At 52.1% G+C, this 27,035-nt stretch overlaps 1 protein-coding gene across 12 annotated transcripts; it reads left to right on the forward strand.

Annotated features, from left to right (window-relative positions):
• The first annotated feature begins 210 nt into the window (after positions 1 to 210).
• LOC122384512 (broad-complex core protein isoforms 1/2/3/4/5-like) lies at positions 211 to 26,909 on the forward strand. 12 transcript variants are annotated; one of them, XM_043372027.1, is made up of 7 exons: positions 245 to 540; positions 1,107 to 1,295; positions 1,581 to 1,784; positions 1,961 to 2,555; positions 2,887 to 2,940; positions 24,406 to 24,644; positions 25,492 to 26,909. In XM_043372027.1, exons 2-6 carry the CDS (start codon positions 1,113 to 1,115, stop codon positions 24,642 to 24,644), a joined length of 1,275 nt encoding a protein of 424 aa, XP_043227962.1. In that variant the 5' UTR covers positions 245 to 540; positions 1,107 to 1,112; the 3' UTR covers positions 25,492 to 26,909. The 12 variants fall into 12 exon arrangements, with proteins under 12 accessions (XP_043227971.1, XP_043227966.1, XP_043227969.1 ...); XM_043372023.1 differs by lacking the exons at positions 24,406 to 24,644; positions 25,492 to 26,909 and adding exons at positions 15,813 to 15,892; positions 17,364 to 17,849; XM_043372036.1 differs by lacking the exons at positions 24,406 to 24,644; positions 25,492 to 26,909 and adding an exon at positions 10,897 to 12,061 and having other exon boundaries at positions 211 to 540.
• The last annotated feature ends 126 nt before the right edge of the window (positions 26,910 to 27,035 follow it).

Here is a 27,035-nt window from a genome sequence, read left to right on the forward strand (position 1 = left end):
AAAAATGTATTGACATCGAACAGCAGAGCAATCACCAAGCAGTTGTTTTGTTGCAGGCGCCGATGCCTTTTGAACCAACTTTTGACAACACTTGATGAAGCTACATGCCTGAAATAATCGGTTATGTTTTCAGCTAGACATGCTTTAATTTTGCATTGAATATGCCATATTCAATATGGCCATATTTTTTCGCCTAAATTTCAACAATATATTCAGATTATTAAATTATTATTCAGTAACGCTAACTTGATAAGAAATCTCAAATTTTTGGCAAATAGCTCTTCAGATCCTGAGATAAGGTTCATAAATTCTGCAGAAACCGCTTCCAAATCTAGGGACTTTGTTCCAAAACTATCTGGCATCGCTGGTCGCCATTTTGACAACAACGGCGTCTTTTCTCAGGGAACGTCTTGGCCGAGCCGAAAATCTTCTAAATTTACTAAATACACTCGAACCGCCCGTAATAAGGCCAGAAATATTGGGGCATCGTCTTCAAAATTCATCATACATGCGTCTGTATCATTATTGGCCGCTGGCTAGGTACGTTCATGGCGATTTGATTGCATGGAATGGTTGGGCACGTTGCTGGTGTTTGTGGCGCATGTATTGAAACTTAATTTTGCGTGATAGTGGGTGTTCTTTGTGCATGTATGACATTATGTTATCAATATTTGTTACTTTATTTCTTGGTGTGTTTATTTGGGTCCTTATGCTTCCTCAAACTGCAGGGTTTCGGGTGCGGAATAGTTTTTGGCCACTAACGTCACATCCGTTTTCAAAGGGTACCTGGTCGATAGTGACACTTTGTTTTGATTTTATCAGGTCTCTTGATGTTTCTGAGACTGTGGTCTCTTAAACATTTTATTTGAAGTAGTTTAATGGGTACCCATTTTAGGTGGGATTTGAATGTTACCTACTTAGATGTTATGATTAAAGTGAGTTCCCATCTTGATCAAGCCTCCTGCTTATTCTGCCAATGAGATGACAAGCTTGTTATTTAAACTTATCCATCACTATCTAGCTAGCTAAAGTTCTTATTATTTTAGGGTAAACTGCTCTGCATGATCCCAGTAATTAATATTCTGATTTTTGTGTTGTGTTTTCAGGTAAGGATGGACAGCCAGAAGTTTTGTCTGAAGTGGAACAATTACCAAAATAGTGTGACATCAGTATTTGACAATCTGAGGCAGGATGAAGAGCTGGTCGACATAACTCTGTGCTGTGAGGGGCACAAGATCAAGGCCCACAGGATGATGCTGTCTGCATGCAGTCCTTACTTCAGGGATCTCTTGAAGGTGAGATGCCTACCTGCTCAGGTGATTGTAATGCAACACAGTGTGCATTGTTATTTTGTAAATAGGATTATAGGGGGGAGATGACTTTCAAACATAACAGTTTGAAAACACTCATGACCTGAGCTTTTATTGTTATATTTTTTTTTGTCACTACTTAATTGGGGCCTAATTTATACACTTACACAATATTTTTTGTTATTGTTATTCCTGACTGGTGATTATTATATTTTTATGTTTATCCTCATGACCCATCTCATTCTGACAGTTGGTTTATTTGCCTTGCAGGAGAACCCATGTCAGCACCCAGTGTTCTTCCTAAAGGACACCTCGTACCCGGACCTGGCTGCTGTGGTAGAGTTTGTGTACAAGGGGGAGGTGAATGTGGCGCAGTCGCAGCTGGGCAGCTTCCTGAAGACTGCAGAAATGCTGCAGGTCCGAGGCCTCACTGGGGATGAGGACGAGGAGCCAGCAGCACAGTCACAACAGCAGGTGAGGATAGCTGGTGGAACTGTCAATATGTCCACTTCCAGGATAACTGCCTTTGTTTTCTGTGCATCTCGCTCTTATGGTTCATTTGTGTGCTTAGCTGATTGTTGAATAACATAATACTTTTGTCCAGAATGTATGCAGTTCACTGACCAGCTTCATTTGTTTTCACTTTTCAGTCATCGAAGCCGTCGACGCCGCGCGGCCCTGGCCGGCCGGCGAACAGCGCGTCGCAGCAGCCCCACCTCAACTCAGGCCTGTCGAATCGGCCGCGGCCAGCCTCGCCACCGGTCAAACGGCGGCGCCTCTCCATGTCGCCGGACCGGACCGGTGCCGCGCCTGCCGCCCCCGCCCCCGCCCCCGCCGCCGCCCCCGCCGTCTCCCTGCCGGCCGCGCTACCTCCGCCGCCGCCGCAGCCCCTGCCGCCTATGTCGCTCTCGGCGGCACCGCCCGCCACCTCCTCCCTGTCTACGGTACACTCGGACTCTGTAGGATTCCGGTCCGCGGCGGCCGGGACGGCGCGGTCCGAGCCTCCGGCCTCTCCGGCCACCGAGGAGCCGCGGACACCGCAGTCAGCCCCGGCCGGAATGTCTGCCTCGCGAGACTATGGTGGTATCAAAGTGGAGAAGGAGGAGCTGGGCGAAGAGGATGATGAGAGTCTCGAGGCCACGTTCAGCCACGTCTCCAACTTTGAGGCGTCCCAGTTCGAGGGCTCGGACCACTCGGCTGGCTCGCACGACATGTCCGGACTGCTAAGCAGAGTCTCCGACCAGGGTGGGTACCGCCGGCCAGCGCAGCGTGCGGTGACAGTGGGTGTCAATTAGGATAGCCTAATGGAACTGATGGAATTTGGAACGGTAGTGGGACATATTAAGCAAGTTTTTTTTTACACGTCTACACGAGACATAAACCAGAGACGATAAGGTGATCGGCTGGTCGTCGGTAAACGCTGCAGCTAACTAAAGCTTATTTCCGTTGTGATTTGCGTAACGGCATCGCACAATTTATTGTGTAGCTTTTGTAGGATGAGTCTTTTTGTGTCCATGCGAGTAATCTGCCCGCCGACCTGACGCCTCTCTCCCCCTCCCCCCTCCACTCTCTTCAGGTATGGGAGACCTCTCTGCGATGGCGGGACCATCAGAAGACGGCAGCTCACAAGGTAAGCACAAACTCTTTTTGTCGGAGGGCGATGCTCAGGGCCCAATATCCGTACCGTCCTATACCGGCTCCGGAGATGACAGGACACTAAAATCACCCGGGAGGGACGTGAATGATCCTGGAAACGATCCTGTATCCTGCTGAAAAGGGTGGCGTTAACATGAGGAAACAAAAACGTTTCTCTCATGTTCTGTGGTGAATATTCTCTCAAACAGTGGTCGTTTTATTTTTGCTCGAAAGCCGCTCCCAAGCGAGGGGAGGCTCGGTGTCAGCCAGGTGGGTGGGAACCAGGCGGGGCGGGCCACCGTAGCACGCGTTTGTTTGGACACAGGCTGTTAACTGCGCCGATGGGTAGGGAGCTGTAGCTGTTTACCGGCGCGTGGGGTGGGGGACGGAAGCCAAACATTCGTAGAGGAGGAGTGGGGATGGACAAAATGGTACGTTGGGGAGGCAGAGACAGTTTCCCGATTTACAGCAGCTCCGTTAAGGTAAATGTCTTCAAATCCTTGTTGAGTTCCAACCCAGACAACGAACAGAAGCAGAATCGACAGTGAGCTGAGACTTGTCACACGAAAGATTCTAGGTCTTTTGTTTTACGCGTGCCAGACAATTTGTTTAAGTTATCGAAACCCCAGGGTGTTATATTTAAATGTCCTGCGTACTTTTACCAGTTTATTCCGTTGTCTAAATGAAACGCTCGGCCGCGGCCGAGAACTGTTGATTCTGCTCCTGCCTTGTCAATGCCATCGTCCTGCTATCCTTTATTAGATCGGTCGGGGAGGGGACGCACCTTTTCGGCCGGGCGCAAAGGCAAAGGCCAACTTTCTCATCATTGTCTGCTCATTGCCTTAGTGTTTCGGAACTTACAGGCTCGCCAATTTGACTCTTAGATCCTATCAGTTAAGTACTTATTCATTGGCGACTTGTCTATAAATCGTGGTCCCATTACTGCTATTTGGACACAGACGTGCTGTCGTTTCTTTCATAAGTATCAAGTTTCAGCTTATTCACATAGCGAACACTACCAGAGCCCCAGCCGATTAGCTGCGTCCCAGATAGGTATTTGATCCCGGGCCCCTGAGCATCGCTCACCGACCAGTGTGTGTTTGTATGCGTGTGTGTATCGCAGGGTAGTCTGTTGTTGGTATTCTCGGACCCCGCGCCAGGACAGCGGCCGCTGCTAACGTAACGGTGACCTATGCTCGTGGGCAAGTCGCTCGCCGGCGACCGGCCCCCAATCGGCGCGGACGCACAATGTCAACACACCGCACTGATTTATTGTTTTAGTATTGTACGGGCTGTGAAAGTATTTATGCAAATATCTTTGCTTTCATTGTATGCGAGATAAACTACCCACTATGCTGAACGGGCAGCAGCTGTGGCGGGCTTGTTTAGCTGATTGAGCAAAGGCTGTGTGAGCCGTAGCGCGTCACACACGGTCATTGTCTTCTTATTTCTGTCGGATTTGCCGCGTCTTGGCGTTCGGTACGAGAATACCAGCAATACGCTCTTCGCTGAGCGCCGTAGCCTCTGTCATTCTTTCTCGCTCTCTCTGTTTTATCTTTCTGTTTCTGTCTCTGATACTGTCGGCTGCGCCACGGCCGTCGCGGCGGCCAAAGCGGCGCTGTCGCGGTGAGCTCCGGCACTGGCCCCGGTTCCGGCGGGCCGAAAGGCCTCGTGCTGCCGGGAACGGCAGGTCCTGGTACCGTTGGCGACGCCTGGCCTCGACACTGTCCCAAGCGGCTTTTCTTCAGGTCGCGGTCAGATCCGTCCATCTTCCGCAGTTGGTGTTAGAGATCAAAGGTCGTTGGTCCATATCAGAAGTCGTTGGTCGGCCAGTGCAGTGCCGTCTCACGTTGTAGCGGCTAGAGGAAATGGCTCATTTTCTTCATCGGCCTACTAAGTACGGTTAGAGGGAATGGCTCATGTTCTTAAATATCGCATTTTGCCGTTCCCGTATATTGCAACGGATACGGCAAATGGCGAATGATTTGACTACGTAGTTCATTGAACATATGCGTCATTAAACATGAATTCGTGCAGCGATTGGCTGGACTCTTTACTTATTATTCATCCATGCACGACATGAATGGTGAATGATCCTTGCCTATTTCGAGCAGCAATGATCAGTAGCACGTTTGAACCTGAAAAACTCTGCTATTGAAATGTCGGAGCAGTGCATTGGCATCTTTCACTAACACCTGTGAACCGCTCTTTCTGTCCCGCTGACGGGGTGTTTCCGTAGTTTGCCATCATTTCCAATGAAGGTTTTTTGGCGGGCCGCTGGGGACCTCCGAATCTCGTTTCATTGCTCCTTGATGCCCGCCGGACTCGCGGTTACCAGCGTTGCCGACGTCTCTAGTTTACCGTGCGCGGTTATGCCGCTGGTCCTGGCTCGTGGTTCGAGAATACCATCATCAGTGCGCAGTGCTCTCCAGCGGGAGTGTGACGGCCGGCTGACGCGGCTCCCCGCTGTGTTATAGGCGCGGTGCGGCACTTCCAGTGCCCCGTGTGCGGCCGCGAGTACACCAACCACCGCTCGCTGGACCACCACATGCACGTGCACTCTGGCAAGACCACGTGTCTCGTGTGCGGCGCCGTGTACGGACGCGTCGGCACCCTGCGCAACCACGTGCTCCAGAAGCACCCCGAGGCGGTGCAGCTGCTGGCGCAAATGATGGCTAGTCGGTCGGGCAGCCAGCCCGCGCCGACGCTGCCGCCCCCGCCCCCGCCGCCGCCGCCCGGCGGGGCTCGGGCGTCTGGGATGGAATGAGCGCGCTGAGCACCGCCGTTCGGGAGGTGCTGACTGCTGACTCAGCTGCTCGGATCAGCAGATGACTCAGCGTTCCGCCCAACTCTTCCGAAACTCGGGTGCCCGAAACTCGAGTGTCCTGTCCGGTCCGTGGGACCCGTTGGTCGACGTGGACTGCTGAGGTCATGGGATGTCAGCCCGAAGTCCTCCAATGGCCAGGATTTGGCCCGATGGATAATGGAGGTGATCTGTATTTTCTTGGTGGAATTTCTTACAGTTATTTGTGGGGAACTTTCTGTGACGTATGTATTTGAAGTTGCTTACGCATTTTTACCAGTTGAGAAAGTCGAGTGGCGATAATATTTGAGCAATCAGGTATTGCTGAGTGAGGAACGAAGAATGATCTTTTTGTTCCGATAATTAATAACTCGTTTGTCAACGAACAGCCTAGCACACCGTTGGCAACATCCTAAATAGTATGTTTTCTATCAGTTTATAGTCAATGCGATTTTTTTGTGAAAATAAGCGCGATGGATTGCGAGTCAATGTCAGATTTAAACCGAGATGGCTGACGCTGTACTTATTTGTATGAGTGGAAAGTGGAGTTTCCACAACTGTTGACCGTCTAATTTTCTCAATCGCCCAACATCTGTTGGGTATCGTCTGGTTTCCAGAGTTGTGTATCGCGAAATGTCTATCGCTGTTCGATACTTAAAAAGACATTCAGTTAGAGGTGTTGAGCTTTTTGAGTGTAACGCTTTTTATGTTTCATTTTTGGAAGGCTTTTAGTTGGGAGATCGTTGGTGAGGAGTTAAACCACTTTGGACAATAGGGACATATGCCATTACATGCTGTTTTTTTAACGGAATTTCGTCATTCGCCTGACGTTGGGCGGTAACCTGGAGTGATCAATGGGAGCTTAGCTGCTTGGTGTTCGATAAATAGCCTGACGGAGCCGCTAGAGCAACATCAGCTGACCGCCCCACACTCGAGTCATTTCTCTGTTACTAGCGGCGTGGCCCGGCTTCTGTCCACGGGACCACCGGAGCTGATTAGACATTGTGGACACTGGACGTGGTGCATATTCTGTTTGTCTCCTATTGTGCTGCGATAGGCTTTGAGGAGTGGACGAGCAAATACATGTAGTGATTTATAGATATGACGTGTCTATGAGAGGGATTACTTGAATCAATGACCTTTTTCGATTGGTTGTCGCATTTCGCAATAACGCGAGCATTTTTAGTCAAGCTGGGATTCCAGCATTCCAGTATTCCGGCTGTTAGTCGTGCATATAGGATACGCTAGCGAATTGTGGGCTAGCATTGGCAGCTCGACACGCCCTGCCTGGGATCGGGAATGGAGGGCAGCCGTCCGACCTGGTGTGGTCGTGTCGTTTCAGGGGTGTTCCGGTGCGACCAGTGCCCGCAGTGGTTTCGCACCAGGAAGTCTCTCGGTTACCACAGCGCGGTGCACCAGGGACGCACCCGCTGCCCCGTCTGCCATCTGGTGCTGTCGCGCAAATTCGCGCTCAAACGACACCTGGCCTCGGCGCACGGGTGTCACTCACAGGAGGGAGTGACACCGGCCGGCAGGGAGGGCGCCGCTGGGTCTGCTATGGCTCCAGAGGAGTGGCCCAACCTCAGCTTTATGGAGCAGTCGGCCAACGCGCCCCGATGAGGTCTCGGCTGCCCTCGGGAGGAACAGGCAGGGTCGAGGAGGTTTTGCTTTCGTGTTTTTGAATAAGTCAAGTGATGAAGACATTTTTGAGCGCACGGTCGTGTCACGCGGACTTGTGCAGGGAATTATCTGCGAACCTTGACACAGGTGCTTGTCTTGTGAGTTTGCTTCCCAATTTAGACGGTCCTCGTTCAGTATGTTACTGAATACACACGCATTGAATGTCGAGGTGTCTTTCGTTGAAATAATTTACACCACTTATTCACGTGTGCACAACCTATTGGAGAAATCAAACAAAGTGAAATCTGGAGCTTCTATCCATAAGTAGAATTGTTTTCCTTACCTGGCCCTGGGCATTATTTTTAAAGTTGATCAATGAACCTTACGCATCATTTGTAATTCAAACATTCGGTGACTATCTTACGCCGGCAATGTGTAGTGAGAATATTATCCATACGTTTTGAACTTCAGTCAAATAGCGGTCGCCGATGCTGAATACCAATGCTGGGCCGCCATTGCCACCACACGGGACAGCGCTGCTTACGCTCGTTACCGAGTACCGACAGCAACAAGAAGCGACGGCCGCCGCAGTGCAGTGAGCATTCGCCGCCGTTTGGGCCTCCGTTGCTGTGCATTGTGCCGCTAGCAGCCGCTGCTATGCGCTGTGCGGTCACTGCTGTGCCATGCGAGCCTCCGTTTTCTGCTCGATGTCCGACACGCCGGTTTGCTCTGTGTGCCGCAGAGCCGCGCTGCCACAGACCGGTCACCGCCGCCTCCTCCACCGAGCCGGGTGCGTTCCAGTGCCACGTGTGCCACCGGCTGTACGCCCACGAGAACTCGCTCCGCCAGCACATGAAGGTGCACACGGGCCGTACGCGCTGCCCGATCTGTGGCCGCGTCATGGCTCGTGTGACCACGCTCAATGAACACATGCGCACGGCGCATCGTAACGTGGTCGGCACTGCTGGCAGCGGCCCGGGGGCGGTCGGCGGCGGTGGCACTGGTGGCGGCTTCAACACCATTTGAAACTGGAGGGCTCGCTGAAGAGAAGGAGGTGGAGCAGCTCCCTCAGCGTAGACAGGAGGGCTTGGCTTTTCGTTGTTAGAGATCTATTGGTGTGTTGGAAATCTGATTGACAATGGAGGGCACAGAGGCAGGACACCAGGAAGAAAGGATCTGGAAGGACAGTGTTTTGTGCGGAAGAGTTTATGAGGGAGTCAGGGATGCTGAGATGAGCTGGGTTCTCTTCTCTGGTTTGGCGATATTAAAGTTTTGGTAGTTCTTTCTGCTTGAAGTAGGTTTGTTTATGGCCAGGCTATTGCTTTTGTGTTTTTGAAAGACATTTGTGTTGATCATCGACCGCCTCATACCTACTACTGCTTAGTAGTTGCGATAATGGCCTTAGCCAAATAAGCTAGTTGATTTCGACTGTACCTATGCAACTATTTTATACTCAGAATACATGTCTGCATCATCATGCAATTCTTATAACCATTCTGGAATGTCGCCCGCCGTGTCAGTCGACTCGGACCGCGTCGCGGCGGCTGTCTCCTCACCCTGTTCCCGTCCCCCGCCTCCCCGTCTCCGCGTGTACGCCCCACCGTCGTCGGCTCGGCTCGGTGAGCCGGCTGGACGGGTGGGATCGGCACCCCAACGACATTCCTCGCCAGCGCGGCAGCTGCGCGGTAGAAAAACAAGGGGTCGGCGCCGGCCCCGCCTACACGACATCGGCCATTGAACCGGCATCGCCCATTGATACGACCGGTACCCGTGCTGACATCTGTGGGCCGTTGGGCGAACTGCTATGTCACCTATCGGCCGCTGGGCGAACTATGACGGGCCCGCCGGCCGGCCACTGTCCGCGTGCTGACGCACTGTCCCCTGTGGCTGGCCGGCAGGGTACCGGTGTCCCGTGTGCGGGCGCGTCTTCAACTCGCAGCAGGGTATCCGGCGCCACGAGCTGGTCCACCAGGGGCGCACCGTGTGCGGCGTCTGCGGCCGCGCGTTCAGCCGCTCAGACAGTCTGAAGAGGCACCTGCTGATGATACACAGCGGCCACGAGCAGGCCGGGGGCGCGGGCCGCGGCTCACCGGCCGCCGTCGCCCGCCCGGCGCCTGTGGTCGAGCGTGTACCGGCTGATGGTTCCCCGGCAGTGGGACCCGACCTCTCGGCAGAGGCGCTCTGGGGTGGCGATGTCCAATGAGATTGAACTCCGTGAGGCTGAGCTCTCGTGAGACTGAGCTCTTGTGAGGCTGAGCTCTCGTGAGACTGAGCTCTCGTGAGGTTGAGTTCTCGTGATACAGCTCTGGTGAGGCTGAGTTCGTGGGCACGAGCGTTCTCGAGGCTGAACAGTACTGTCAGCTGCCGCTTGGGTACAGCAGAGCGAGCGGGAGGACTGGTAACGGGTCGGATAGAGTACGTTTTCTACATTGTGTATGGCAGCGATTTGTTTTTTGTTAGAAAGGTGGTGTGCACTGGGGCTGCTAAAGTGAATGCTAAGTGCTATGGGCCGACTCCTGAGGTGCCTTCAGGCTTGGTGTACTGAATCCGACCAATGTTTGATTAATGATATTGACATACCGTGCTGAACCAGTCTCAAAACGCGTCAATCTAACAATGATTTCACCGGAGGTTCTTGTGTCTGATTCTTCAAAGAAATGTTGCCTTGTTTTCCTCTGTGGGCGGGCTTTGTTTTGGTTGTCACGACCGCTGCTGGGTAGTCAATAGTCAATTCGAAACACGACAGTGTTTCACGGGAGCTGGTGACTTACCCCGGTTATTATAAACTAATGCCGTTTGTTTTGGTGGTTTTCAAGTGGCTGGGTTTCATTTCAGTCCAAGGACTGGCTGTGTTCCAACGTTCCCGTAATCCAATCATATGACTATGAAGTGAAACGTGTTTTGAATCTCTGGCAGAATGGCGATCCTGCTGACTTCTCTAACAATAAAATGTTTCGCAGCTGAAATCAGTGTGGTTTGGGAGATACTATTACCAAAACAGACTTTTACCTTGACCTGGCAGGGTTGTGTACTGTGTAATTACACTTGCGTGATGCATTCCTTGCATTACACTGGTTTTCACTGCCGGTGCATCTGACAACATAATCGGAGTGGCCTTCCGCTGGCAACTGCCTATTGAAACGAATGAGACCAATGATATGACCCTGGCTTTGAATTGTCCTTGAGTGGACTATGTGGCGCGTCTATTGAAATGCTACAGCCGTTCAGTTGCAAATACAGGCTGGTTCTGTAAGGTACCCAAGGGCCAAAGAAATAACCAGGGGACGCAGGCGGGCACCGTCGCCAGGGCGGTGTTTCACTGGAAGCTACTACCACGCTGCTATCGCATTTGGCGAGCTGACGTACAGATTGTGGTAATGCTGGAGATACAGAGTTTGTTGATGTCTCCATGGAAACCCAATTTGACACGTGTGATGGCAGCGCGCTGGCAGCGGCCGTGAAACAGGGCTCGGCTGGGGGCGGGCGGGCGCCGGCCGGCCGCCGTCTGACGGACCACTCTGTTTCTAGGTGGGCGTCCGGCGGCGGCCGGTGCGGCGGCGACGGCCACTGGCGCGCGGCCCGTCCTCAGCTGCGAGTATTGTGGCAAGGTGTACCACCATGTCAACTCGCTGTCCGACCACCGCACGCTCCACCGCGGACTCACCACGTGCACCATATGTGGAAAGGTCTACAGCACCAAGTCGACGCTCACCGCGCATATGCGGCGTGTTCATAAGCGGCAGCCGGGGGCTGGCGCGTCACCCGATTAGTGAGGTGGCTCTGACTTGGTGTTAGGGTGGGGAGGGAAAGGTGGCCGGATCCCAACAGATGGCTGTTTGGTGGTGGGCGAGGATCCGTCGTGATGGAACGGCGTGTGTTTGGATCCTGAAAGTCGCGGTTGATATTGGTGAGGTATGCTGTGGTGTCGGTCCGACGTTGGTGTCAGACGCTGTTGACGGGCTGTCAGCATGGCGTGGTGACGGGTCGGGCTGGCCTTGCTCCTGTGGCTGTCTGGGGCGCCGCCCAGTCGCCAGGGTTCCGTCCAGGCCGGGCCGACGGGCGCGGTGGCCGCTATTCAGTGTCCGGTGGGTGTTGTTAGGATAGCACTAGCAGTACACGCGGTGCCTGTCTCGGCAGCTGGAGGGTGGCTCGGTGAATGTCACACCCCTCGTGAGGTCAGCACAGTACGCAACCAGTCAGTCCCTGTAGAGGCGTGATCAGTTAGCCAGATAATGACATTCCAAACGGTGTGGTGTTCTCTCGTCGCACGGCGCTCAGAATGGTATTTGTTGTGTGGTTTGGTGGTGATTGGAACCGCCACTCGTGGGTCCTCTCCGGGTTTCCGATTCTGGCCGCGTTGAGATGGTGGCGCCACTGTCGCCACCACACGTTTGTTGACACACCCACCCGTTGTTAATTGTTGCAATCGTGTGACGTAATGTATCACACCTGGCACGAACACATACATATAAATGTTGCCTCAGATGACATAGCAGATGTATTTATCTTGATTTGAGACTGTTTTGGGTTGAACTCGTAATTTTATGTTATCGTTGGAGATCAGTGTGTGCGGAGCTCACGCTGTTATTCACAGTCGGGTGTTTTGTGTTATATGTGCTGTCGGGTGCAATTTTACCACACTTGGAGCCGGTGGTCCGGTGCAGGTATCAATATACGTATACTTTGAAACCGACTGGGTGTGTGCCAGAGAACGTGGGCAGTCGGGCATCGAAAGTCGCAACCCGATTTGAGGGAAAATAACCAGAAACTGCAAGCGATGACTTCTCAACATTATTATGTTGTTTAAGGCGGAATCGCTGGGTGATGGAGACTGTCCTGTGCAAATTACGTTTTCCCACTTGTGCACTACTCGTCTGTTAAAAATTGGATGCAACTTGCTATTCTGACTGGTTTTATGCTATAGAATTAGGCGCACCTTAGCGTCATAATAACCACACTCACATCACAACTTTCATGTCACCGTCGCGTCTCTCGCGGTGTTGTCTCGCCAGTGCTCGCTGTGGTTCTCGGTCAGTGCGGCAGGCGGCGCCAGTGCAGCGCTCTCAGTGCGGCTCTCCTGTGTTTCTAGGGGTGCGCCGGCCGTCGGCGCCGCCGCCAGCCGCCGCGGCCGGCTCCCGGTTCACGTGCGACCTGTGCGGGAAGGTGCTGCGCAGCGAGGCGTCCCTCTCCAACCACCGCTCCATTCACCGGGGCAGCACGCGCTGCCAGCTCTGCGGCGGCGTGTACAGCACCATCTCGGCGCTGCGCAGACACTCGCGCATGTCGCACCCGGAGGCGCCGCAGCCGTCCCTACTGCGGCCGGCGCTGGTCGTCCCCGCCGCTGTCAGCGCCCCTGGCGGCCAGATGAGACAACAGCAGCCGGTACAGCGGGTGTTCACCTCGCCGGCGGAGATGGCGGCTGCGGCGGAGAGGAGCGCTGGATCCTGGCAGTCCAGTCCGTGAGGCCACAGGGTGACATCAGAGAGCAGTCGCGCTGAGAGGGTTGATGTGGTGCCCTGGCGCAAGGAAATGGAATTATCTATAAGAGTTATAGAAGTGGCGAGTTGGTGCTGAGTTGAGGGTACAGGATTTTCGGATAAGTTGAAAGAAAGAGGTGAAGGGTGGAAAGGCGCAAAGTGAGAATGAGGCAGGAGAGATTGAGAGCGAGGAAGAGGTGGCAGAGTGGAAGTGAAGTGAAATTGTGGGAGTGGAAAGAGGGGAGAATGAGATGGGTGAAGCTGTTCGAAATGCTGGAATATGCAGAGACTGGACACTGAGAGCGATGAAATGTAGCTGTAAGACTATACAACTGATGGGCTGGCTTGGTAGAGTGGTTGAGACGGCATGTCTTTTGTTAATAAGCTGGCGCATTGTGTGACTGCGATGCAATGATTTTTGGCCTGAATGGCTACAGTTCTTCTGGGGGCAGGTGTCGACTTGGTACACGGCTATAGGAAGTTCCAGGGGGACTGCTGGCCTTCCGGCTGCCGATTCTTACCCCGCAACTGACATCTCCGGTCACCCAGGACCATCAACACATACCAAGAAGGATCGGTGTGAACCCACAGACTGCCGGGTGTTGGCCACTGCCACAATGCCATCACGTCAAGCATCGCTACATAGATGCTGATCGGAGGATTTCTCAGGACTTAACGAACACAGAGGCTACAAGCTACAAAGTGCTCGTAAATACGACGTCATTCCATTGGCGGATGGTTGTCACCTTATTTTCCTGTAGTGCTGATCTGTTTTGCATGTTCACTGTTCAGGGTAGGCACCGGGATGCTTGCATTAGCAGACTTTCTGAAACGATTATTAATAATATTTAAGACGGTCAAGTTTTGAAGTCCTAACCATGTGTTGGAACTTGGAAGACATATATACTGTAGATGCTTAGTTGTACCAATGAACTCCGGATGAAGCCCATGTTTCGCGGTCAAAATAACTATCGATATTCGAAAAAAATAGCCGGAAAATAATATGGAACCCACATCAACTCGAGCTGCATCGATTCGTTATATGGTTTGCTTCCAGCGTGCTATTTGAAATGGTAGAGCATATTTTGTAAATTTTTATTTCGAGCATGTGAGCGTCCACTGCTTCGTGTACATTGCACACATAGGGTGGAGCGATTGATTAATCGTAGCATCAGTGTCGCAGTCGGGTGAATGTAAGAGCCTAAGGAAGTGCGATGGACTTCTATTCGAGTCTCGAACAGTGTTTGCTTCTTTCATGTGTTCGCCTTAGATTTGCACTGACGCCAGGCTGAGTAATTTTTAGACATGTTAATGATAAATGATGGAACTGAACCTACCGGCAGGGTATTATTGCATGCAAAGTGCACCGAATGTCGTTGCTTTTTTGTAGAACCTTGTAGGACCTTTGTAGCTGATAAATACACTAGTTGACTTTGAAAAGCTAACCTTTATTATGAAAACATCGCGTTCAGTTTATTTATATAGGTATAGTTAGATAATAATTAATCAGTGTTCAGGATAATACTCCATGGAGTATTTTTGTAACCAGTGTATGGTTACCGTCTCTTATTTATGCAACGGTTTCTGCCTATCGTCCCCAATACCGCACGCTAATCTTATCGGTATCATTGCACCTGTCCCACGGCCAGGGATCTGCACAGCTCCGTATAATGTTCCTGGTTCCATCAGATGCGGCGCGTGCTTTATGCTTTATCAGATGTGACATATCTCAGTCTCAGATGTTACGGCCAGAGTTGGTGGTGTCCGGCATATTTGGCGTTCTCGCATGGGAGGCGAAGCATCCATGATACCGTATCGTTCATCTGTGTGTCCTCTGGCATTGTTCCGAGTTCCGACAAGCGGCACCGTTCCCTGCCGTAGTTGCATTGTTCTGCAGGCATTCAGCCGTGCAACCGTATAGTAGGTATCACTGCATTTTGCGGCAGCAGAAGTTACAGTTGGGGAAATGCAGTCGTAGAAATCTGTGGGTGGACTGGAGCGCACAGTAGTCTGTGAATCTCAGTGGAGTTTCAGGCAATGTGCGTCGAACTGTGGTGGATACTCGTTTGGGCCATTACTCGTCCACCCTCGGGTGCCACAGCTCCAGCTGTGGACAGCGACGGCTGCCCAGGCGACGAGTGGATACTCTTCGAGGGCACCTGTTGCTGGCTCTCGGACTCTACCTCTGCCGGATCTTCTGTCGCTCATCTGTGTGCCTCGGCTGGCACCGGCGCCACTCCAGCCGCGGTTGGCAACCCCCGGACGAACGCCTTCCTTGCTGATGAGTTGTTAGAGGGTCAGCCGGCCTGGATCGGCCTGTACCGTCGTTCTGGCGGCGAGTGGCTCTGGTGGGACGGTGCAGAGCCGACCTTCGAGGCGTGGCTGGACTCTGAAGCCCCTGCTGAGGGAGAGTGCGTGGAGCTCAATGCCAACGGTTCGCTGGGTCTATGGGCGGCCGTGCCGTGTGAGCAGCTGGGCTGGTTTGTCTGTGAGATTGAGAAGCGGGAGATGGACGGGGAAATAGGGAACGGAGATGCACTGCTACGCTGGAACGGGTAGAAACCTGGTGGGCATCACGTTTGTAAAGTGAACGGTTCCTGCTTGCCGTTTACTTTTGTTTAGAGAACTGTTGAGACATGACAAAGGGGATTGGTGCTCAGTAGTTGCAATTCCGTCTTGTGTGTAGGGTATGACTCAGCGCCACCTTTTTTATCATCCCATCCCATCCCAGTGACAATCACCCGTCTGAGTTCCACTACCGCCCGAGGAGGGACTGATGTTCTGAAAATCAGTCGGCTCGTTACTTTGCTGCCCCTGGCTCAGCTGCCTTGCTGCTTTACAGCTGTTAACCTTGCTTTCGGGAGTGCTGGAAATTTGAATGCATATTTTCATATTAATAACTGCAGTCATGCATTTCTACATTCCCGAACATGGGACTAAAGCCTCCTTTCCGCTGATGTGTTCTAGGCTGGCGTTCGGATCAGTGGCAGCGCGTTTCGCCCGTCGGCCGCCAGGTGGCTGCGTGTCGCCCCTCTGCTGTCGGGACACGCCCCGGTCGCGTATTCGCCAATTGTATTACACGAATCGGCCGACCAATAGCGTGCCTCCTGAGTGACGTCAGCGTGGCGTCATACTTTCGGTCCTCGCCCTTGGTGGCGTCTATTGAAGCTAGGTTTTAAATTGATGACATTTAAGCTGCGTGTAATATGATGTCGCCGTGGCGAAGTGGTTAGAGTATCTGACTGGTGATTCAGAGGTAGGTGGTTCGAATCCACTCGGCGACTTCGATTTTCGTGTCATCCAAGGCGTGTCATCTGTCATTGTGCGTTTTTTATACATTTGCAACGGCGTGCACCCAAGAAATCAGACGTAGGCATTCTTCTAATGAATATGTTGCATAAGATAGATATTTGCAGTCCAACCGATTGGTTCGGTTTCGGTATTTTCCTATGGTCTTTGTTTGTATTTGGTTTGGTAGCGGTGTTCTGATTTTCTTTGATTAACATCACTAATGCATAGTGCATACTATGCGAACGTAGCCAATGGAAAGACAAATGGTGCTGGGCGATGGCCATTCATTCTCATTGATCAATATTTCTCACTGCCAATGGGTGATAGCACGCAGCATTGACAGGGGCGGCGCTGACCTTTTGAAAGTAGGTGGGCACTTGGCAAGGTAAAGTACCTAAAAGAAGCGAAAACTAAGATGAAAAGTAAAAATCGCACGCTGGTAAGCAGGCTATTAGATAGCTTTTCGTGTAAGAATCACCATGCACAAAAAAAGTTCGGCATAGCTGTTAGCGTAATCACGGGACGAGATCATCAGTTTCCAGCCGTCAGAGCGTCATCTATAGGAGCTATGCCCTAACTATAACTTTTACATTTCAGCCGCCAGGGGGATACCTAGTCCCCTTACTTGGAATCTAGTTAAAGTCAAAAAGATTTATATTAGACGTTTATGAAGATAACTTGGGACTGGTTGTTAAGTTGCATGCTCACGGCGGGCTGTCATCAATTTATCTCTATACATGTCTTATCTGATCGATGAAATAATACAGGAATCCGTTGTCATTCGAGTGTGTTTCATAATAGCTCTTCCGACTTCGACGAATATCGACAGTGCCGTAACAAAATTGGTAGTTCAGGTATAGACTGCAACTGCAGTTCTTTTGCAACTCATTCCTTAATCAGATGAATACTTGTCAGAGATTTATTGGGCGTACGATATTGGCGTGCGAACGTAGGGGCCAAAAATGCGCGTCTACGACCGACTTCTTTTTAAGAGAAAAGAACCGCTAAAGCAAGAATCGATCCACCAACCTTTCGTTCACCACACCGAGACTCAAACCACTCGGCTACGGCGACACATACATATTTGATAGCCATATACAATTGCAAAAAAAGCCTCAACTCAAATCTAGCCTCAATGCATGCATTGTCGCGGCGGATGGCTATGACGTCGCACTAGAGATGTCGCTAGTTGATGGGCCGATTCGTGTAATACAATTGGCGAATACGCGCCCCGGTCCGCCCAGCACTGCTCCCGTCCCAGCAGCGGGGACGGGGGCTCCTGGACAGTCGCGGTTCCCGTGCAACATTTGCGGCCGGGTTCTGGGCAGCATTGGTTCCATGCGGAACCACCGTTCGATACACCTGGGCACGACACGCTGTGATCTCTGTGGTGTTGTATACAGCACTGTGTCGGTTCTGAGGCGACACATGAGAGTGACGCATGGATGCTTGCTGGGGACCGGGGGTCAGCCGGTTGCGGCGAGACCAGAGAGCGTTGAGACACAGAACAGGGAGTGATGGACGAGTGGAGGGAGGGGTCGGGACAGCGGGGAAGACGTCCGCCACCAGTAGGACGCCTTGACGCGTGGCGAATGCTGCATCATCAAGCTGGCTGCTAGGAGTTGGAGGCAATCTCCGGACGGCGGTTGTTCTGAATGGTGTAGTCATTTGTGTTTTGAAGGGCATCGTCATTGTCATGATTCATAATATACGACTGAGGACTGTTGTCGGCTGAGGAAATTTTTCATGAAAGAAAGGGATCGAACGTTTTTCATACAGCCGAGTTCAGACTGAAATAAGCTCGAAAGGATGCGATTTGTTTATTGAGTGTACGGTACAGCCTGTAAACAATGATGCTGCTTGAGCTGCCCACGGAAGATATCAGTACAATTCTTATGTTTTCTGCGCAAAATATCTATCTTATATGGATACGCGTCGTTTTTACCCTAAGAAATACCCGTCGTTTATTTTTATTTTCCTGTTGCTCCCGATACACCATAACGATGATTGGACAGTATCTCAATTCCCTGCCAGTTGCTCGTTGAACCGCCGCTTGCATCCCCGGGCAGCTATCGTCCATTACGCCCCCTGTCCGCACTCTCCCGGTGTGTCACCGTCCACCCTTGTCGGCCGCCCCCTGTGTCCGCCGGCCGGCCCTGTCGCTCGTTCTCCATCGCCACACTCGTCTGAGGCCAGCGCGCTCCCTGTGTGTTGCAGGCCCCCGGTTTCGGTGCGTCGTATGCCACCAGAGCTTCCTGTCGCGCGCTGGCCTCAGCCGACACAAGGCCGTCCACAGGGGCGAGACGGGCTGCCCGGTGTGCGGCCGCGTCTTCAGCAACAAGTACAACCTGTCCGTGCACATGACGGCCAAACACCGGCCGCCGGCGGCCGCAGGGGGCGCTGGCGACGCGCCGCTGCCGCCGCTGCCCCCCTCCTGGCCGTCCCCGGGCCTGGGAGGTGGTCCCGGCGGCAGCGGTGGGGGAGGGAGTAGTAGTGGATTGCAATAGTCGGAAATGGACGGTGGAATTCCGTCGGTCTTGCTCTGGGTTGTGAGCCGATAGTTTGCCGCGGGGGCGAGTCGTGCAGCTCTGAAGCTGGTCATTTTGGTTTGCTGTTTATACCTGTTTGTGGGTGGTAGAAGCAGTATGATGCAACTGTCTTCTGGCTCTGGAATAGAGAGAAAGCTCAGCTACATTCTGCGCAGCTCTCTGCTTGAACGCCGTGACGGTGTGAGTGGCTTGGCTCGGGCCTTGTCTCTGGCAGTCGAGCAGTGGCACACGCTAGATGGCAGAAGTGCGTGCTTACTTGTATAACGATCTCCCAGATAGTTAGCAGCACTGTGCCACAGCCGAGCCCTTGCGCTTCTCCGGATCGCCTCAGTATATTACTGAACTCGTGCTCCAAAGATTGGAGATGTGGCTGCTGTTTGGGTGGCTAGAATTGGCACCTGTTCAATGTAAGCGCACAACCAGCAGAAGAGGTTTTTATTGAATGATGGTAAGCCGTAAGGTATCTGTTTTTATGATCCGCTGTGAGTGACTTTTTCTCACATTATCATGGATGTTTGACACGACCATCAATTAATAATTATAACATGGAAACGATGCATGGCATTTCATTGACCTACATTGTTATACCAGTTGTGGTTACATTGGTCTTCATATCCCTTCTTCGATCCTAGCTTGTGTGATTTTATATGTTGTTTTGAACGGGGCTGTTTTTTATTAATCGGACACTTATAGTTTTCTTGTCAACTATGATGCCAAATCAAATGCTGAACGTATGGTAATTGATATTTCTAAATGTCTGTCTTCATAGCAAAGAACAAAGAGCGGTATTGCTTTTTTTGGTGTGATGAGTGACTATTCCCGATGTTTTTACGTGTGAACTTTTTCGCTGCGTCAGGAATGCTGCGTAATAAAATAGAACCAATCCAATGATATTTAATTGATAAGACTTAGTTCGTGTCACATCGAGGCTCATCGCTCATCAGTCTGACTCGTCAGACTCATCAGATTGTATGGAGAGTCAGCTCTCGATCACGTAGAGTGTGTCTGCCTCGCCCTCACTTCTGGGATGTGTCTTGTCCGGATTCGTGCTCTCCATGTCCTATCTGGACACCTGCAGCCCTGTCTGTATCCGGGTACCTGTCCGTGTCCTGTCCTGTCCTGTTCGGACCCCTGCTACCGTGTCCTGTCCCAACACCTGCTGGCCGTGTTCGTGTCCCCGGCTCCAACCCGTCGAGTCGTCACGTGGTCGCCCACGTGGGCAGCTCTGAACGGGCTTATCAGCATCGTATTTGACTCCTGGCGCCGCCGGGGCGACTGTCACGCACTACTGACTCGGGGTGAGTGAGATCACACTGCGACGGCTGACGACATATGGTTGACAGCCCTCGGTCCGGCCTACTAGATTAGAGAGGACAGGGCTGCTGGTTGGGCGGGGTGATTGGAGAACTAGAAATAGCCCAGTACTGCTCAATAAGCTTGCAGGCATCAAGAGCAAAGCGAACGTATTCGTGTTGCCAATTGGTGTTACTGAACAGTGAACTCGATCCCTGTCGGCTCGACTTATGCTTTTGTCAGTACTTGGGGTAGGTGGGCAATGTCACGAAAGGTCTTGGAACAAAGGGTAATAAAAACAAAAATTTGCATGAAATCGAAGCACGACTTTCGACGGCATGCCTGGAAAGGCCAACACAGACCTCGCGATCTTAAATAACGAGTGTCTCGCCTTGAAGCTGAGACTTTTAGCGGAATCGTTATGCGAATTCCTATCCTTTTTAGAACAGTGCTGTCGCATCGCCTTAAAAAAGCCTTCGGGATATTTTTCCTGATTTCAAGTTACTGACAGGGCTGTTGGGTTAATTGGGATGTCATGTGACGTGTTATAGAGAACGTATTACACAAGTGCAAATCACAATAAATTCGCGCTAAATGCCTTACATAACGACTATATGTCAGGCCATACGCCTGTCATAGTCGCGTGAATGTCTATATGGATGGCTATTTTCCTCATCAGTTGTCAAAGGGTCGTCAGTAACTAGGACCTGGTCACCAAGACTCTGTTCCGCTCGCAATCAACTACACACCTGTGTTTTATAAGGGTCACCCTACCATTTTGGGTTACTACTCACTTCTTTCCACTTGGTTAGTCTCTGTGCAGTGCGAATCACACTTCAGTGTCTCTTTTTCATCAATGCGGGTCACATCAACTTTTCCCATCATTCCAGTCACAATAATGTGTCCGTTGCCATCAGTACGTGTCTAACACAGCTATCAGTCGTCGTCCAATCTTCATCAGTACGGGGTCACGCCTGTGTCCCGTCTAGCGGTACGGCTCACATATGAGTTGCGCCTCCACTAGTACGGGCCGCGTTTCCGATCCTTATCTCGATCAGTTCGGGTCACACCTCTCTATGACTGCGTTCCGTTTCTATCAGAACGGGCCTTGACTATAAATGTATTGATGCCGGGGCCGTAGGTTTTGCCACGGCACCTCGCTGATCGTTCGATCGCTGGGCCCCTTTGCCGGCCTTTCCTCTGACCGGCGCCCCGCCTCCGCCCCTGTGCCGGCAGGTGGCGCCCGCGGCCGAGTCATATGCCCCGTCTGCGGCAAAAGCTTCTCGAGCACCACATCTCTGGCCAACCACAAGCCGATGCACACAGGTCACACCACGTGCAGGCTGTGCGCCAAGGTGTACTCCACGCGACATAACCTGCGCATTCACCTGCGCCGCGACCACGGCATCGAGCCAGACCTGGAGCCAATGCGGCCGCCCGCCGCAGCTCCGTATCCGCCCCCGCCCCCGCCCCCGCCCGGGGCGGCGGGAGCAGGCGTATTTGGCTAATGGGTGCGGTGCGTTCATCTGAACGTGGACTGACGGGTCGTCATTCGGCGAAGGAGGTCTGATCGAGATGGCGGCGCTGATGAAGTCAGGTGTCCCACCGAGAAACGGGTGGTGTTCAGAAAAGGTGCCAGTGTGGACGGCTGGGAATGGAGAGTTTCGTGCGGTCTGTAAGGTGGCTTTGTGTTCATGTCTAGCTAGTGATTAGTGAATAAGCTGCTGCCGATCTGTGCATTTTTCTTTTTCCGGGATGTACAGATTTGGGTGTGTCAAAAAGAGCTTAGAACTTTTTCTAGTTTTGTAGACCAGTATTGTACACTGTGTTATCTGTTAGGCATGGCTGTTTGATACTGCGCGACTTTTTATGTAGAGTCTTTTAAGCTGAGGCCAGATGATCTGATATTATTTGTTCATTGTTGCACAGCTTAGAATGGTTAAACGCGTAGAGGCTGTGTAGTGGCCCATAGAATACTGCACCTACGTTGCTTCCGCAGCCAAACAAAACGTTTTGTTCTTTTTTTGACTGGTGGCTTATTTTTATGCTGTGAATAAAATATATTTTCCTTTTTAGTTCGCTCTTTTTCTCATCCACGTCCTTGTTCTTATCTCCGGTACAGATGAATAGCCGAGAAATAAAACACTGAGGGGAATCGTGGTGACAATAAGAAGAGACTGGCATCCCTCAGGCGAGGGCACCGTTCGACCGATGGGCGATGGGCTATGGCTGGTTTGCAATGGCTGTCGATGGGCTGTGGCTGTCGGGCAATGGCTGGCGTCTAGCAGTGCACTGCGGGTGGCGTGCGGACGGTAGGAATGGCTGGCGCTATAGGCTGTGGCTGCCTGGACGGTGAACCGCGGTGAACGGTAGAAATGGCTGGCATTAGCCTGTGGCTGGTTGACGGTGGACCGGCGGCGGACGATGAGCATTAGCTGGCGCTAGGTTGTGGCTGGTTGGCGGTGGACGGTGGACCGTGGACCGGCGGTGAACGTTGGGTTGACTGGCTGTCTGGCGCTGGACTGTGATCCTCATACTGGCGGACAGGCTGGTACAGGAGGCGGGGCGGCTGGTGGGCGGTGGGCTGTGGTCCTCATACTGGTGGACAGGCTGGTACAGGGGGCGGGATGTGACTGGCCGGCGGTGAGCGTTCGGCATTGGACGGCCGGCGGCTGGCGGCGGGTGCTGACCGTGGCGTCCCTGTCTGTTGCAGGCGGACGCCCGCCACCACCGCCGCCGGCCTCCGCCCTCAGCTGCCAGCAGTGCGGCCTGACGTTCAAGACCCCCAGCCGGCTCAGTGAGCACCGCTCCATCCACCGCGGCCAGACCACCTGCCCGGTCTGTGGCTACGTGTTCACCCGGCGCACACAGATGAAGAGCCACCTGCGCACCCGACACGGACTAGAGATCTAGCCGGGCGCTGTGCGATAGAAGGTTTTGGCCTGCCGGACTTAAGCGGCGCAGAGCAGTGGAGTTGAGATCTCATGTGGTGAAACCGTGATGGTACCAAGTTTACTATGCGAACTTGAGGTGGATAGGTGAATTCATTCTTGTCACAAGTTGGCTGACTCTGGTAGGATGTGACTGACATTGATACCGTGATTACGCCATACAGCGAAGCCAGAAACTATGAGTTACGGGCTGGTGATGTGGTCTCGTGCTCCACGGGATCCCTACTGGGACAGATGCTATTATGTTAGCCGAGCATTCCTTGTTGTGATTCGCGTTGGTATCTTGCTCGTATAACGTACATGCTATAGCGGTCAAAGTTTGATACATTCGATGGGTCACCGAGTATGTTTGTGTCACCTCGGACCAATTGAATGATACTGACAGAATAAGTAGGCCTCTGCTGGTGATAGCGTAGAAGCCTGGCCTCCGCTGGTGCTGGATGTGCGGGTGCTGGTGCTGGTTTTGTGGTGGTGTCGGTGAGGTGATAGTGCTGGGTAATTCTCCGACCATACGCCCACTGCAGATTCCGTCTGCGAACGGCGTTAGTGAGAAACCCTCCCGTGGTGCCCTATGATAATGTGATATGTCGACTGGCTGGGGGCACAGCTGTATGTAGGGTAGATGAGCGTGATATAAAACGGTTTATGTTTTGATAGAGGAGTCATTCTGTACCTGCAATCGGAATGCATTGTTGAATTCACTTGTGCTTACGTTTTAGCGGTTATATGCGATAACCAATAAATTCGCTAATAGGAACTATGAACTACTGATCATTTAACCAATGATTGAACAGTGCGTAGTTAGTGCGTAGTGGTTCCGTGCTATTTTCCACACAGGCGGCACTGCGCATGGTGCAGCATTCTCGCTCATTACCACATATTCATGCTCGGTATTTCCATTCCTCGGTATTTAATATTCATTCTTTTGATCGAGAGACACCTGCAGATCAAAACTCTGTGGATGCTGATGGTTCTTCCGAGGTATGTATGGTGATGCATCATAGGACGGTAATGAATTATAGGAACGCTTATACCTGTGTATAAAATTTAATTCGGCTTCCTTTTTATCGCTGAAGGAGATAAGGAATTCCGATATTATTTATCTGCAAGCTGCATTTCTTCGATCTGGTTTTCATCCCTCTAGAAGAACTTGGTCTTGATCGTTGGGACGGTTTCTTGGTGACACGTCGTCGTATCTTATAATCGCCACTGAAATTTCCCGCTCAGACAATCCCTTCAACCTTTGCTCTTACGGGCTTTCCATCGCACTCTTCTCCGTCTGCCATTTGCCAACCACCCTTGCGTTCGTTCACTGATCGTCAGTCGCCTTTCCGACCTTCCTTCGGTCGCCGGTTGCCCCCTTGGGTTGCCCTCTCCCGCCGGCCGTCCGACCGCCCTTCTCGGGCAGCCCGCCCCTCTTGCCGGCCGTCCGACCGCGCGCTGGCCGCCCCACCGACGCTCTTTGCTGTGTTGCAGGGCTGGCGCGGCTGCCGGTCGGACTGCCGGTGGAGGTTTGTGCCGTCTGTGGACAGGCGTTCCACACGCGCGCGCAGCTCAACCACCACCTGTCGATCCACCGTGGAGAGACCCTGTGCCCCGTCTGTGGACGCGTCTTCTCCACGCGTAACAACATGCGCGTCCACCTGAGCTCCATCCACCCGACCTCGCCGCAGGCCATACTGCTGCAGGAGCTCCGTCTCCGGCGTAATCCATAGGTGGGTCTCCGCTGCCACATAGTGAGAAATAGATACAAACTCCCATTACAACCCATAGGTGGGTCACCGCCGCCACGACCTGGGATATGGCTACATACAACTCCACTTGAAAGTTGAACCTTGAGGTAGGTCATCTCGCTTCATATTGGGAAACACGTGTAGGTAAAATGGCTTCGGGAAACACGGATGTAGATGAGCAATACAGAACCTTGAAAGCTAACAAGTTGTCTTTTAGTTTGCTAAAGACATTGGTTTGGTAAACTCATGGCTAACAACGTTTGCAGCTGAGCAACCCGTCCTGGGACGTTTTGTTCTCCATTTTTGGCTTCATGTGTCAAAACAGTTGAGGTTTGCATTGGACCATGCACGCTCGGCGTTCTGGGTGTTCAAACGGCTCCTTATCGAAAGATTTGCTATTCTTGGTGTCACTCAAGTGTCACCATGAAAATTTTCAGCAGAGTTTAGCCCGGGAACAGCGATTGACAGTGCAGCTTATAATACCGCCCATAGATGGCGTTAGTGTGAACGCCGTAAGGTAGGTTGTGCCGCATGACACGCCGCTCCGAACGGCACGTTGCGGGAGACTGAAAGTCACGCGCTTCAACGAAGTGGATTTAGCGCTGACTTCACAACCAACAACAGGTGTTTATTGTGCTTCTTATACGGTTGATAACCAATGGGATCTATTGATGTCATCAATCGTATTCGCTGCTGTTTTGGTTTACTATTCTCGAGGCACACCATATTATCCGTGGCGCGACGTACTGAAAAAACAACATTAAATCGAATTGTTTGTTGTCTGACGATTCAACCCCCGTCTCACATCTGCCTCTCTCTCTCTCCGCAGGTGTGAGTGGACCGAGCACCCTCGGCGGCGGGCCGCGAGCGTCCACCTTCAGCCGGGTCTGTCCGATCTGCCATAAGACGCTGTATTCCCAGCCGTCATTCTTCTGTCACATGACTGTGCACCAGGGAAAGACCACGTGTCATCAGTGCGGCCGCGTACTCAGCAGTCGACAGAGACTGCGGCAGCATATTCTCAGCCGACACGGGCCAAAAGATCGGTCCGGGAGGTCGATGTATGGGTTAGCACCACCGGCGGGGTGGGACGTGGCGGTAGGAGCGGTGCGGCAGACGGGAGGGATCGCGGGACAGGCGGATGGGACGGCGGGACAGGCGGATGGGGCGGGGACATAGACGGGGACATGGTCCTGCATAGACGGAGGGGCGGTAAACGGGACAGGCTGTTAGGGTCGGTCCGGTGCGGCAGGGACGGGGAAGACCCAAGCAGCGGCAGGCGACGGGACAGCCGGACAAGGAAGGACTCTCAGGCAGGGAAGGAATGTCGACTTCTGCATGGTATTCCTAGTGTGCATATTTATTGTCCAGAGCAGGCCCCCAGTGTCGCATGGTGTACAGGTGTGAGTGCAGGCCCCAGTCTGATTTCGCGTTTCTTCCTAGCCCGAAGGACGTCCTCGTGGTGGGAGGTGGGGGCCGGGGAAGGGGGAAGTGAATCGAGCGCGAACCTGCGTCCTTTTGCGCAGGTACTGCTGCGACGTTGTCCCCACACATTGTAAATGGGTTGGTCAGCTGTTCCTCGTCTTTTTAGGTTGTTTCTTTTACGGACAGTAGCAACTTTATTTTGTTCTAATTTAGTCAACTCTAGCCAGTTTTCACTTTTTTAAATAGGATTTTTAGTTGAATGAAATGAACTTGTGTCTACCATTTGCCGGCTTTGGCAGCAGACAGTATTATATACTATGCAAAAACAAGGAAGTGTCAATGATAGATCCGATTTATGTATAGAGTCATCGTGGCTAGTTTTCAATACGGCGTTTTAGATAACTGTTTTCAGGATCGTCTCACCCGTGTAAATGTTTAGAGGTGAGTGATTGTCTTAATGAGTAATCATTGTGAATAATTGTCCAATGCTATTTGGGACTATGCTTTGATGAATGATGCTGTTGTGACGTGGGTACATTTCCTCTTTTACGGAAAATGCGAAACCCTTTGGGACTTGTATGCAAGTCCCTCAATCTCACAAACTTGTAATGCATATGACTGTCGTGTCTTAGGTTACACTGTATAAACTGTGAGTACTTTTACCCCCGCCGTCGTTTTTTTTTTCATGTAGACGGATGCATTCTTTTGCACAGGGGCAGTGACTGCGTGTATAGGAGTGCGCCTACTCTCGACGGTGCGATGTCGTACACATTTGTATGCCAGTATTCTGATGCTAATAACTACCGCGAAGATATTGGACGATATTGATCGTTTAGCTTGCAAATGCCTCGTTTACCTTACGCATTAGGCGATACCGTCGGCTGTGTAGACTGCCAGTAGTCGTTTTCTGATAGTCCTTAGTCCTCCTTAGTGCCTCATATGGACAAT

This window comes from Amphibalanus amphitrite, unplaced genomic scaffold (genome assembly GCF_019059575.1).
Source record: "Amphibalanus amphitrite isolate SeventyFive unplaced genomic scaffold, NRLGWU_Aamphi_draft 000192F_arrow, whole genome shotgun sequence".
Classification (NCBI taxonomy): domain Eukaryota; kingdom Metazoa; phylum Arthropoda; class Thecostraca; order Balanomorpha; family Balanidae; genus Amphibalanus; species Amphibalanus amphitrite.